The sequence below is a fragment of the Eschrichtius robustus genome, chromosome 9 (genome assembly GCF_028021215.1).
Source record: "Eschrichtius robustus isolate mEscRob2 chromosome 9, mEscRob2.pri, whole genome shotgun sequence".
In the NCBI taxonomy this organism is placed as follows: Eukaryota; Metazoa; Chordata; class Mammalia; order Artiodactyla; family Eschrichtiidae; genus Eschrichtius; species Eschrichtius robustus.
In genome coordinates this window covers 9,085,934-9,100,205 of record NC_090832.1, presented here as the reverse complement: position 1 = coordinate 9,100,205, position 14,272 = coordinate 9,085,934, and the positions used below count along the sequence as shown (strand labels likewise).

Below are 14,272 nucleotides of genomic sequence, written 5' to 3'. Positions count from 1 at the left end.
GGAACCCCAGTTCTGAGTGCTGAAATGTAGAGCACTGAGGAAAACAGAGGAAGATCTCTGTCCTCGTGGAGTTTACAAAAATGGAAGAAAGACCATAAACAATTAAATATGTGTAACATCATACAATAACATGATACAGTGTGGTCACAGTAAGCACTGGGGTGACAGGAAAGCAGGTGCAGGAGGTGGAGTGCAAGGGGGACCACGTGTGCTCTGCTTGGTCCCTCTGTGAGCAGTGTGACATCTGACAAATCACAGGTGATGGTTCTCTTAAGCCTCTTTTAGCCTGTAGATTTTTTTCTCTACTTTTTCTTTCTCCTTTCTGTTCCCTTGGTGGAGAAACCACTTCCTTTGACCCGAGGAGCTTTCCACGCTCTGAATTTTGCTTGTGGCCTCCCCGCTGCACGATTTAACATGCTCCTCCATCTGTTTATTTCCGACAAACTCATAGTTAGATTGAGAAGCTTTTCAGAGTCGCTTTTGTTGGCAGAAATCTCTCACAGGCCGCGCTGCCTGCTTCTATCAGGAGCCACAAGGAGGTTTTCCTTTAACGTCTTTGCTTCACCGCCCCACCCTCACCCCAGGTGATGCAGTTTGGAAGGATTGACGGCAACGCATACATCCTGGACTTCCAGTACCCCTTCTCCGCTGTGCAGGCCTTTGCAGTCGCCCTGGCCAACGTGACCCAGCGCCTCAAATGAAGAGACTGGTGTGGGGAGGAGAAGGCGGTCTGATCGCAGACGCTGGAGGAGCCTGCACGGCCTGGTGCCCGGGGGACCAGAAGACAAGGGCAAAACTGGAAACGTCTGTCAGGCCCAGGGGAGGGCACTGACCTTTCGTTGTTGTTTGTTTGGGGTTTTATTATCCTTTATTGTCTTTTTTTTCTTCTCTTATTTTTTTAAACAAAAGTAAAATACAGGAGAGCAGTGTTTGCAAGCAAAGGGTGCAAGGCACCTACCTGGTGGTGTTTAGGAGGCGTGTTCGCTGTGGGAACGTCCTACTGGGTTTGCTTATGTCGGCGACGGGACAAGGGGCCCTTCGGAAGGAAGGTTAGACTGCCTTCTCGCCGGCTGTTCTTCTGGACTAGGAGTGTGCGTTGTTTTCATTCTCCACAACATCTAGCTTTTATTATTCCTCCAACATCACTACTAATGTAAATATAAAAAACTTTTTAAGAAAAACACAACCAAAAAATCCTGAAGGTGCAGGTTCTCTTAGGGGGGACGACGACATTTAATTCACACATATTATGTTATTCCCCCAGAGGTGACTTGATTAACGAGGGGTATTTTGGCAAATGCACTGTGTTTGACTAATAAAAGTAGGCTTTTTACGGGGGTGCTATTACCAGGTATAAATACGGTTTGCTCATGAGCTCGTAGGGAAAGGATGACGGGCGAGGAAGGATCTCCTGCAGGTGTTCACGCGGGTGGCTCACTTCGTGTGACTTGAAGCAGTACAAGGGCCACGCTCCTCTTCAGAGGGGGTTTACACTGAAGCCTCCACTAGTTTCCTAATATGTCAGAATTCCGTTGGTTCAGTGATCATTCAGTCTGATTGACTTCGGGAGAGAGATCCCCGAGTAGTGTGGTGTGGGGCAGCAATTTTCTGGGCTGCGATGGTGGCTCGTTAGAGACCTGCTGCTGAGAAGTGGGCTTCACTCCCTCTCCCCTCTCGTTGAACCTGGGAACCGTGCCAGAGACGGTGTCTTCGCCATTAGGTAGCACTGTTCTATACTTGCTCTTTCTAAAAATGCTGACAACACTGATTTGAAAGCACTCCTTTCCTCTTTTGGGCTGTATTAAAATTCAGTTGGCTAGAGATGTTTTCCAACAGATTAGAAATGTAGCAAAAGAAATGTTAGGCATTTGCCAGGGTATGAAAAGATAAGAGTTATAATCAACTCTTTGGACAAGAGCCCCACAAGCTTTTCTAGAAAAAAAAAAAAAAAGTTTATTAACTGTACAGACTGTTTACTGAGGAGATAAACCACTGGGAGAACGTGGTTAAAGTTACAGTACTTAATGTAGTTGGTTGACTGTTCTTTGTTAATTTCAACAACAACAACAACAAATCCAGAGATTATCTTTTCCCACCTCCCCCTCCTCGGGGCGGGGGGGGGGGCAATATTCAGCCCCGATAACAAGACCCAGTTCATAGTTTTCAGTTACTGATATCTGTGATGTTGTTTAGGGCAGGAACACAAGAACTGTCTACCAGTTTAGAGTCCTAAATTTGGATTTTGTTTGAAAACAAACAGGTGGAAGATACTGCAGAAACGTATTTTCCAAAAAAAAAAAAAACTTGTTTTTAATCTTCTGTTTTAGTTTAAAAATTAGAAAAGAAACAGGCCCAATGCAAGATGGCATCACTTACCATTTTCTTCAGACCCAGAAGAAACACAGGTGAGGTTTCAAATATGGTGAAGGACATCTCCCAGCTAATACCAGAGCTTCCCATTTTATATTTTAAAATATTGAACCGGATTCTTTGGTGGGTAAATTTTTCCAGAAAAAATTTAGCAATGTATTCAGAATTATATAATTCTTTTATATGAGTTTCTGTAGCTTAACATGATGTTTCAATGCTTATTATCAGCTGTGCAATAATGGTTATAGCCTATTTCTAAATAATTTAAATGCAGTTCCCCTGTTTTATTGTCCAAAAGTTAATTATTTATCTTGCTTTCATAGTGTTCGTAGGAATTATTTTGTTACTATGTTCTGGTGAGTTATGCCCACTTTATTATTATTTATTTAGAAAAGTAGTATGTTTGTAACGACTTATTTGGTGGCAGTATATTTTGCTGCAAGAAATAAAAAGGACGTGATAGAAGGTTTTTTTTTTACTGGACAAGTTGTAACTTTTTCTAATTGGGAAAAATTGCTATTAATCCTTTAAAAGCAATTCTTTTTTTTTTTTCATTTTGTGGTATCAGTTATGTAAAAGGAGAAGATTTCTTTGAGATAACGTATCCTAAAATATTATTTCCCCTTCTGTTGAAAACTTTATTTTTAATGAAAATAAAAGGTGAAATGAAATGAGATTTAAGAGAATGAGAGCAGCATAAAAAAGGAATTGTAGTAAGTTTCAGTTCTTCAAGTTCTGACTGGTTTTTGAGATGTAAAGACCACATTTTAGAACTTTTCTTAATAAGAGCAAAATACAGAGGGAAATCCTTGGAATGAAGACTACGGATGCGTGTGTGAAGAGAAAGTGAGTATGTGTCACAAATAATTAACTAAACTTACTAAATTCTTAGCTCACTCCCCAAAGGACCTTTTCCCCACCTGGGGACAAAGGCCTCCGTCTCGGATCCGCCTCTGGATGAGCGGCGGTCGCTCAGCTCTGCGGCCCCGGCCTGAAGGAAGACGTAGTCCCCAGTGCAGTCAGACAGACAGGCGTCTGCAGCCGTGGCGACGCGTGGCGTTTCACTTAATGGTGACGTTTTCACTTACTTTTAAAAATTGCGTCCATTCGGTCAGTCTCAATTTATTAAATGCTACCAAAGTCAGTACTTTAAGCAACAGAATTCTACATATTTAGTGTTCGTTAATAGCAACTCATGAATATTAAGATACCTCAGTGAATCTCTAGAAACATTAGCCCAGTAAATAGCCAGCCACATAGAGAATCCACGCCTTTCTGAGGGGAGCGGTATGTTAACAAACATGAGAACCAGTTTTAAATTTGGTTTTACCTCATCCAACCAAAGGCACAGCTTTGAGTATAGCATACCCATTGAACGTATGCATATCCTAAGAAAAACCGGTACCAAGAAAGCAGGACAATGTCAGAGCTCTCGTGGCGGGATAGGTCAGAGGGTTTGCGGTGTTTTCATCCACGGCTGTTGCTTCCTCATCGAGTGCCCCACGAGGGCACGCGAAGACGTGTAATCATAGACGAAAGTCTGGAGACCCCGGGATCAAGCCGGCTCTGCCACAAAGCTGGAGGGTGACCGTGGGCCTCCATTTGTCTGTCTGTAAAAGAAAGGACGGCCTGGACAATTTTCTAAACTCCTGTCGACCAGCTCGAATGGCTTGAGGGCCCGAAATGTAACAGTTTCATCAATTCCATTTTACAGACTTGGAAGGAAGGTTTCAAAACATTGCCCTTTGTGGAGAAAAAAAATTTTTTTCCCCTGTATTAATGAGCTACCTACTGAATGTAAACCAGTGGCATTTAAAATAATATCTTTGGAAGGTTCACCTCTAGAAACGAATGCATTTGGAATCATGTTTGTTCTCGTAAAATTATACAAAAGCACCGATTCCAGGGAAGACAGAGAAGCCTCCCCGTGAGTGTGCCCTGCTCGGTGGACACCCCAGAGAACAGCCCTAAAGTAAGTCACCACTTTGCCCTGAAGAGCGAGTTGAAAAAAGAACAAAGGAGTATATGCCTGGGCGGCTTGAGTTCTTGAGCGTGCTGTGCAGTGTTGCACGAGCTTTGTGTTCAGAAGGTTTTTTCGAGAAGGAACCCGTTGTGTCCCCACGTGGGCCATCTATCGTTTGGCCAAGTCAGTGGTTGTGAGCAAAGTTAGCGGAAACAAAATGTGTCCAAATGTTGTTTGAGTTCCTGGAATTTTGTCACAGCACACAACTCAAAACTCTTCACCTTTTGTGTATTTCCTTGTCTCTGGCTGATGGAGCTCTGAAGGGTTGTGGTTTTCATTTCTTTGGCTTTGTGCAATTTTCTTGTAACTTTACTTGTACCTCTATTTTCTGTTTATATGTTCTTTTAAAGGGGAGGGGGAGGGTTCTAAGATCTCGTTGTTTATTGTAGATAAAATTTTTTTCGTGTTGTAGAAAAGCATGGGTTATGCGTTTGACTGAAAAAGGCACTGTATTATTTACCAAAGGGGTATTGTTTTTGCATTTGTTTATAAATGCATTATTTTGGTACTGTAAATTTGGATATAATTTCTGAGTTTATTACTACTGGCATTTTCTTTTTCCTTTCTTCCCCACCCCACCCCCCCCCCCCCCCGCAACTGTAAGTGTGCGATGCAGGTGCACAGGTCCCAGACCAAACCAGACCACCAGCATGTTCTTGTCCCCGCCTTGGGAGGGGCGCGCTGCCGTGTGTGCCTGATCCCTCCCACGTTGGTTTGTTTGTTTTTTAACTCAGCATCCTGCTTTGTTTTACTTTCCAAGCAAGATCTGTTGAGATTTCTGATTTGCATTCTAATGAGCTCACCCTTATTTCCTCTCTTCTTATGTATTTTGTGTATTAGATTGTGCAGGAGGTATTCTAGAAGGCATTAATGGTTTGCATTCAGAATGGCGTGGTTTGTCCAAAGTATTTTCTGTCTTTATTACTGAGATGGATTAATCTCCTTATTTTTTCCTGATGATTTGAAGTTGTAAGAATTGTCAGCTATTGCTTAATAAAATTTTACAGATCAAAAAAAAATCAGTTACTTGTGTGCAGAATTCAGATGCAGTCTTGAGTCCTTTGAGAAGAAATCACCGCTCTCCATCGGCATGACCCACCCTCTAGCTGCTTCTCCGATCCCTGGGTTACTGCCAGGGGTTGCTTTGACACCTGAGATCTTTATCATCATTGCTCTTGCTGAGAGGTCAGAGGTTGTGCTGTTTTCCTGGTGAGTTGGTTTTAGTTTGTGTTTGTTTTTGTTTTATTTTTCCTTGCTTTTTCAAAGAGGACCCATCTGTGTCTCTATTTCTGCTAAGATCATCTGTACCATTTTTTTAGATTCCACATATATGCGTTAATATACGGTATTTTTCTCTTTCTGACTTACTTCACTCTGTATGACGGTCTCTAGGTCCAGCCACGTCTCTCCAAATGACCCAATTTCATTCCTTTTTATGGCTGAATATTCCATTATATATATGTACCACATCTTTTTTTCTTTCTTTTTTTGTTCCCTGCCTCTTGCATCTCCCTCCCTCCCTCCCTCCCTCCCTATCCCACCCCTCTAGGTGGTCACAAAGCACCCAGCTGATCTCCCTGTGTGTACCACATCTTCTTTATCCATTCGTCTGGCGATGGACATTTAGGTTGCTTCCATGTCCTGGCTATTGTAAATAGTGCTGCAGCGAACACTGTCATGGTAGAAACATTGAACTTTGGTCCATATCATTCGGTGTATTCGGATTACGTAAATGTTCATGATCCATCCAAAAAAAAAGAGGATCCGATTCACGGTGCTTCTGTCATAGCACCTGCAAGATCTGAGGTGCTAGATACATTGACACCTTCTTTTTTAATTTGTAGCAAACTTCATAAAACCAGGTTTTGAGCAATTCCACTACAAGTGCTAATATAGCTGTTAATTGTCGTTGTTACTAATGAGTCTCAGTGCCCCTCCTTGCTCCGCCCTAGAATTCCCTCTGACCGTGGGAGGGAGGCAGGGACTGGGGGTCATAGGAGGCGCATCTGTAAACACCGTAGTTCCCATGTGCATTTACAGAACCACCCATTTGTTTTTTTCAGAGATAAAAAATAGACATGTAGTCACTCAGGCTTTGGGAGAAAGAGAACCAAAAACTACTGTCATCTCTAACAAATTCTAATCATTAATTTTTTTAAGTTTTAATATAATCATAGGACTATATAAATCTGTGCTTTAAACAGTAATAACCATACGAAGCTAACCCGAATTTTGTATGAGAATCAAAATATATCTCGTTTTATTGTGGAAGTCTGTGAACTTCAAGTTAATATTCCTGTATCTTCATCACTTAAATCAGGATCAGGAACAAGCCCCCTCCTCCCCTCCCCCCAAAATCAAGGGACCAAGACCCTAAGAGCCAGGCTGTGTTGGTTGATGCTAAGGATGCTAAGGTTGATGCTAAGGTTACCTTCTTCACCAGCCCAGACCCAAGGTCAGCTTTGGGGCCGTTCAGTGTGAGTTGGTGTCTCCAGAAGTGACTTATTTTTTAAGTAAGGAAACTTGGGAAATCCCTTTCCTTCTACAGACTTATTTTGAAAAGGATGTATTCTATTTTTATTCTGATGTTCAGTATTCTTTTCCTGGTAGTGTTAAGAGAAGAGGGAGTCAATTTAGCTCTCACACCCTGGTCCCCAAAACTCATTGTAGAAGAGAAATGACTGCCTCGTGGAGATTGCATTGCAGTTTTTCAAGAATGCACAGGTAAATCTCCAAACTCCACTCTAAAGTGGTTACCTTTTGCCTTCCTTTCCTTTCAGAAGAAAATTGAAGCATTGAGAGGTTGAAATGATTCCTGGATTCCATAGACAAAAAAAAAATGATCCTGAAATAGAATTGAAGATTTCTAGGTCACATTAATGAATAGGCCTAGTTTATTCCCAGCTTCTCACTCTGGTGTTTCGTAATGATTTGCCTGTAATGAGCTCTGAGCCACTTACACTTAGTCATCTCCCTTGAAAAGAGGCAATGTAGGTGGGCCACCCTCGCCCATCAGCAGGTGAGCTCACCCTGTCGACAGCTCGTTCCTGAGTTGTCAGAAGGTAGAACAGTTAACTCACCCAGGCATCCCAAAGGAGCAGGTCTGTGTGGATTTGTTTCTTTGCGTATCTTAGAAAGAGTTGCTCAATCCACTAAAGAAGGTGAAACCGTCCTCGTGAAGAATGGGCTCATTTCTTAAATCTGCTTGAAGTTCCTGTTAGAACGATAGCTTCAGATGATAACAGGTACACCAGCACAGAAGCAGGACCCCGGCAGGAAAATGAGTCAGGTGTGAAAATAGTTATACCTCATCCCTTCTGCCTTCCCTTTTCTTAGTTTCCTGCTTTCCACATCGCTTCCCTCTATAGGGAGTGCGTTCTCTGTGCTGTAGGTGACCTTAAAGCCACTCTCTTGAAGCTTCCCTTGCACAGGGATGGGAGCTTTCAGTGCAGTTTCAAGCCTTGTTCCTTGAAACCTTGCTGTTGAGGCAAAGTAAAAGCTCTGTGGGAAGTTATAAAACTATAGCAGAGAACTTAAAGTTTATCTTAAGGACAAGTAAGCCTGAGGAATTTCTTAAACCTCAGTCACCTTCAGGACAGCGTGCACACAATTTGCATACCATTTTTATCTTTGCTATGTGAAATATCTGTGCCTTTGGTTGATTAATCCGAAATTCCGGTAGCCCACGTGCTATTTAGCTCTTGCTCTGTTCCAGGCACTTCCTAAGTCCCATGATTATGCAGCATTTTCACTGCATGTGCTCCTTCCCTCCTCTGCCCGCCCCCGCCACCAAAAAAATGGGGGGAGCTTGGATATTAAAGGCTGGCCGCATAGCAGTATCTCCAACTACTGATCAAGTTGCCTTCTCTTAGTCAAGCCGGTTACCTTAGTCATTTACCCCATCTTCAGCCGTCAGGGTGCAGAGAGAACCTCATGAGTTCTCTTCCACTCCTCTTCAAAGTAGGAAGAAGTGGCCAGTCCTGACACCATTCCCCGTTGTGTGTGCGGGGAACCAGGGGTCGCTGCGCGTTTTTTTAGTTGGGCCTCCAGCTTGTTCAGACGGTCTTGTGGTTTCTCCTTTCACGTGGATTAATTCGGTGTTGCCTGCCTCCCTCCCTAGGTGTCATCTTGAGGGCCCGCCATGAACCGCCTGTCACAGTGTTGCATCGACCCGGTAGTGGTGCAGTCCCTGTTGCAAGAGGAGAAATCCTTGCATCCTTGAATCCCGTTCTTTTCACGTCCGGTATCATGGAAACCTGGGCTTTACCAGTGTTACTTTTTCTTTCTCTCCTGGTAAGGTGAGTGACCCAGGCACCACGGTGCTTGAGACACAAACGTGTGATGGATTCCCGCTGTAAGGAGCGGGATTGTCCTCGAGTGACTCATTTCTCTCTGTGCTGGAGCCCCACGGGGTCCTGTGAGTCCCGGTCACACGTTCCTCAAGAGCCTGCACTCACTACAGGAGGCTCTGAAGTCCCAGGATTATGGTTTCTTGCCAGTACTGAATCTTGACTCCTTTGTTTTAAATCATAAGAGAAAACATTTCTCTGACAGGGAGAGATTGTCTCCACTCATTCCATTAGAATAACCAGCCCCAGCCGAGGCTTGGTGTCCAGCAGTGTGGGAGAAGGTCCCGTCAACGCCAAAGGGTTCTTTTGTTGACGCGGATCCCAAGCCAGTGGGGGAGGTTAGTTGCTCTAAAAACTGCAGAACGTTGGATTTACTGAACCCTCAGGATTTCTGCCCCAACTTTAGCCACGTGGAGTTGACCTCCTTTCCGCTAGCCCTTATGTTTCCTTCTGTTCCCACGAGCTCCACCCCAGTGGGTCTCACCCTTGTCTCAGGGCTCCCCTCCCATGGGATGAGTTCATAAGCATCCTCTTTTCCAACACCCATACCTCCTGGCAGGTGCTGAACTCCTGGGAGGCTGAGAGAGTGAGTGCGACAGACTTTGAGGGGATCAGCCAGGTTTCTCCGCCAGTGTGCCCAGGAAGCCCTGAGACTAGATCACACCCACCTCTTGAGAACGTCCCATTCCCCAAACCTGCTCGGTTCCTGGCGTGTAACTCACTGGGTGGATTCTGCCCGCCAGCGGCTAGAAGCAGTGACGGTGACACTCCTCCTTCTGATGGGGTCCCTGCAGCGACCTGCCCTCCAGGGGGGTTGCAGCACAGGGCACACCAGCCTGTCTCTTAATGTTGTGTTTTCATGATGTTGGTCTCTCAAGTTCGTGCTTGAAAAATGTGATCTGTGTGGAAAGAAGAACTGGTAAACCTGTATTTGAAAGCATAGTAATTTTTTAAAACTAGCCAGGTACAAGTGTATCCGTGCCCAGAGACTTTTATTTGGAGCCTGGTACTTTTTTTTTATCCTCAGTACACTATAGAGACTCAGCTAACTTTAAGTAGCTAAAGGTCTTCTGTCTAACTGGTACAACACAAGGCTGTCTGGCTGTATATTAGTATCCAAAACCAAAACAAAGGTAAAAATGACACCAACAACGCAACCCCATAAAAACAGCAAGTTTTGCAAACCACAGTGGGAAAGTATGCCCTTGTGGCATCATAAATCCCTCTTCACAAGCCCTTTGTGGGAGGGTTTGGTCCCAGTTTAGAGATGGGGAAATCAGGTAGAAATTCCTAAGTGACTTTGCTCCAAGCCAGGCAGTGTTGAGAGAAAGCCAGGAGCAAATCTCAGAGCAGCCAAATCACCGCTCCTCTTTGAAAAGGGCTCCTGTGAAGCTTCGTAAATGACAGAGAACCACAGCACTGACACCTCCCCCGCTCCAAGCCCCGGCGAGTGGAAAGCCGCCCTCCCCGGGGAAGTGGTGCCCAGACCCAGAGCCCGGGGCGAGGCTGAGAGCTGTCCTCAACACTTGCCCTTCACTTACTTTCTCCTTGATGGTCAGCTTCCCAAGAGGGATGTGATGCTCCAAAGAGCCAGGTTCATCTTGTCCAGACCCCTGACCAGGACGTCTCAGAAGCGACAAGAAACTCAGTGAGTTAAAATTCAGAGAGAAGCCACTCTGCAGGGCAGCTGGCTTTTCATCAGAGAGCCTGAGCTGCTAGCAGAAAGACCTGCCTGGGGGTGGGAGAAAGGGACGCTGCCCAGAGGGGAGAACCCGAATGGACAGTGCGCCCAGAATTTTCCACACCAGCCACCCTCCGAAGGGGAGAAAAGAGTTGATCTTCAAACCTCTCACGTGGGCCAGACAAAGAGCTGCATGAGGTACAAGAGGCAGGGGCCTGACCCAAACCTTCCTGCACAGAGGTCTCCTTTAGGCTGCTTTGTGCTATGAAGTGTTCCAGGCTTTGTTCCCTCTTGTCGCAGAAGCAGCGAAGTGCTCTCCCAGGGGCCTGGGCTCCTAAACGCTTCAGCCCTGCCCAGACCTGGTGCCTGGCCGGCTCCACTGGGAGAGGCTCCATGCTGTGCATCTTTGGAGCTCCAAGGTTACAGGTAAGGGGTGGGGCAAGTCAGCAGGGTTCCAGCATTAAAACCCAGGCATTTTTCTTGGAAACAGTTCAGATTTCATTTACAACTTATAAAGTATTCCTGTCCTTAACAAATGCCTATGTGCACCCTTGGATGGCAGAGTTATAATTGAGACCAGACTTGAATGGAAAGTCCTTGGTAAAGGCTGGGTCACAGCACTCTTTCAATGAGTAGTGACAAGACTGTATTAACTGTGAACGGGTTCTAGATCAGTGAGAATACCTGGTTGGGTGTGTCACTGTCCCGGGCCTCGTGGAGAGGCAGCGTGGTGTAGGATGAGGAGCAAGCTGGGAGATGAAGGAGCTTATCCTGGATCGGTCACCAAAATTGCGTAACCTAACTAACAGATGAGGAGACGGGACTAAGTCAGTGTTCCCCAGGCATGGGCCATACTTCCCCAGTAATTGTGCACACTGATGAAGGGAAAACACGTTCCTTTTCTGTAGGATTTTCTAGAAACATCAGTATGCTAATGTATCGTGCGTGGTGGGCCACCAGGAGGAGGAAACACCAAACTTTTTTGCCCTCAGAATCCTATTTTAAGGGAGCTTCTTGTAGGACCAATGGCCCAAGGAGTAGATAGGATTAGGGAAATTGGACTGGATGCTCTCCAAATTCTTCCCGAGTTCAGAATTCTGTGCTTTTGTGAATTTTACTGAAAACTTAAGGCAGGTTTCTTTTCTTCCTCTTCTGCTAGAATAAAAGATCTACTTTGCTTCTGCTCAAGTAGGCAAGAGACCCTTGTTCAAGTGTGAAGTGTGTTTGCTGAGCTGCACAGGTGTAGAGTGTTGTTTTGTTTCTACAGGGTACTTAACAAAGCAGAGCTGTTGGAAACAGAAATGAGCTCTTGCCCATTACAGCCCACCAAGATGTAAATATTTAGCTTGTTGAGTTTGCAGTTCTAACTCAGACAAATACAGTCTTTCCTAAGGTAACTGAGATTGAGGACGTCAGACTCATTCTGACCTACCTCATCTTCTGTTCCTAATTGGTATTTCCAGATTTCTGTTCTGCAGTTTCACTGGGGGCCCTAGACATCATCTTTCACTCAGTTTAGAGAAGAGAACCACTGAGGGTCAACCGAGCATTCATCTGGGTTGAAGCCAGTACATTACACCCTAAGGTCTGTGCTCTCCAGGGGTTGGGAGTTCATATCCAGAAATGCGGTCATAAATAGAACTTCAGCTGGCTGGGTGGGTGATTTACAAAAGTAAACGTCTCTTCTGAACTCTTGCAAAAAGACTTCTTGTCATTTCAATTGCCAAAAACAAGCCAAGGGCTGAGAATATTCATCTGATCTGAAAGTCAGAGCAAATCATGTCCCCTAGGGGCCCCCTGAAGGCTGGCATCCACCTGGGCCCTGCCTAAATGGGAGGGGGACAGCTGGTGGCCACCTGGGGATGGCCTAAGTGGGAGGGGGTCTGGGCCTCACTGTGTGTTCCTGGGAGGGTCCCAAGCCCCTGGTGAGGACCTCCCTAGGGGAGGCCTGGTGCTGAGGGCCCCGAAAGGGCCACTAGAGAGATACTGAATTGTGCCCCTTGATTTCAGGGAGACAGCCCAGGAGTCAGGGTTGCCTCAAGATGATCTGGAAGTTCCTTGTTGTCTTACTTTTATGGAAGTAAAGACCGACCAAATGGTGACAAGCAAAGCCTACTTATTCAGAGCTTGCTGGAGCGAGGGAGCCAGCCACCATCGCTGAGATTGGCGGGGACGCAAAGGCAGGCAGAGGAGTGGGAAAGCTTCTTAGTGAAGAAAGGGACAGCTTCAAGTGTGTCCTGGTGGAGGCAGCGGGGAAGCTGGAGGCGGCTGACTAGAAGCCTGGGATCCGAGATTGGTTAGGGGTGCGTACTGGCTTTCTCTGGGTGGTCCTAAATTAGAAGCAGGGACAAAAATTAGGGGAACTGTCAGTTATTAGCCAAGTTCTGACTGTTTGGGGCCAGTTGTCACAGGGGTTATGGTTGGGCTTCCGGGATTGTTGCTGGAGAGGGCAGTGTGACTTCCCGTAAGTCTGACTTCGGGCAGACAGGCTTCTGGGGTGGTTACTGCAGGTTGCAGGCAGGGCAGAGTGTTTGTATATGGTCTGGCCACTGTTGATTTGTCTATTCAGTCTCTCAGTTTAAGAAAGCAAATTTCCAATTTTCCTGAATTTTATCATAAGAATGAAATCAACCTACCCCCAATGAACAGTAAACTAACTGACATTAATAAAGATACCTTACAATTGCACAATTATATTTTTAAACACGTAAGAAATGCTGTCCAGAAAACACGCAAGATGCATCTTGCGCAGTTTCTAATTTGATCATGCAAGCATGGAAATGGCATGCTGACTGTAGGCACATTCGGAAATAATCATAAGGGGATAAACGTCTTAGGAGCCACTGGAAGCTATGTGAGAAAGATAATTAGGAAATACTCTGCAGATCATAACCTAGTTACAGTCACATTTTATCACAAACCTCATTTTTATTTTATTGGCTTGATTCGCCCCCAGGGAACACAAAAACAGTCCCTGCGGTGCTCACGGCGAGTTCTTGAAAGCTTCGTGTTTTCTGCGGCAGAGTTGGGGCAGTGATTCTCTTCACTGATAGAGATTGGTTCAGGGGGACCGTGCTCTCCCGAAGCAGGGCTGTGCTGCTCATTACCAGGTCACCTAATTCTGAAATGTTTGACTAAGAATTCTCCCACCTCTAAATAGTAATACCACCCTGGGGAGGAAAATGGATTCTGAATCCCACGGGGGTGGCGGGTGGAGAAGGGGGAGGCGTAGCAACTTCGAGAGAGCTCAGCAGCGCGTCAATATTACGTGTTCTCAGAAATTCATGGAGAATTTCACTACTGATTGACTCACCATCCCGGCAAGCCTCTCAGTAGAAGGGGTGGTACGTATAAACTGTCAGTGACAGCTTTATCAGAACTCCGACTTTTCCATACTCCTTTTTAAATCATCCAGCCTGCCCGTGTCCTGCTGCTGGACGAACACGGTTATCTCCCCCTCTGCCCCTGCAGGTCCTCTGGTGCTTGGGCCTTGTCTCCTTCCAGATACCCTCTCTCAGAGAAGAGTACTTTCAGCTCAGGGTTGAGTGCAGTGACCTGCTGGCAAATGTTTAACACAACAGACACAACTCAGACACAAAATCCCGAATGCATGAATATACCTACATAAGCATTATAAATTGCCATGATATAAAGAATGCATAGCACACAATTACAAATAATAAAATGTACAATGCTGTATTATAATTCCGTATAGCCATTTGGGTCTCATGGAATGCTTCTGTTGATTTTTGCCAAACACTTGTATCCATAGCCAACCTATGATTACAGCTGACAAACGAGTGTAGTTCTGACATGAATGTCGGTTGACACCTTCACTTACATCTATGA

At 45.3% G+C, this 14,272-nt stretch overlaps 1 protein-coding gene across 1 annotated transcript in view; it reads left to right on the top strand.

Annotated features, from left to right (window-relative positions):
- The window catches only part of TULP4 (TUB like protein 4), a 238,543-nt gene extending 235,705 nt beyond the window's left edge, over positions 1–2,838 (top strand). The window contains exon 15 of the mRNA XM_068550912.1: positions 585–2,838. Within this exon, the coding sequence (XP_068407013.1) occupies positions 585–701 (117 nt within the window). The 3' untranslated portion in view covers positions 702–2,838. The remainder of the gene's footprint in view (positions 1–584) is intronic.
- Positions 2,839–14,272: the final 11,434 nt, after the last annotated feature.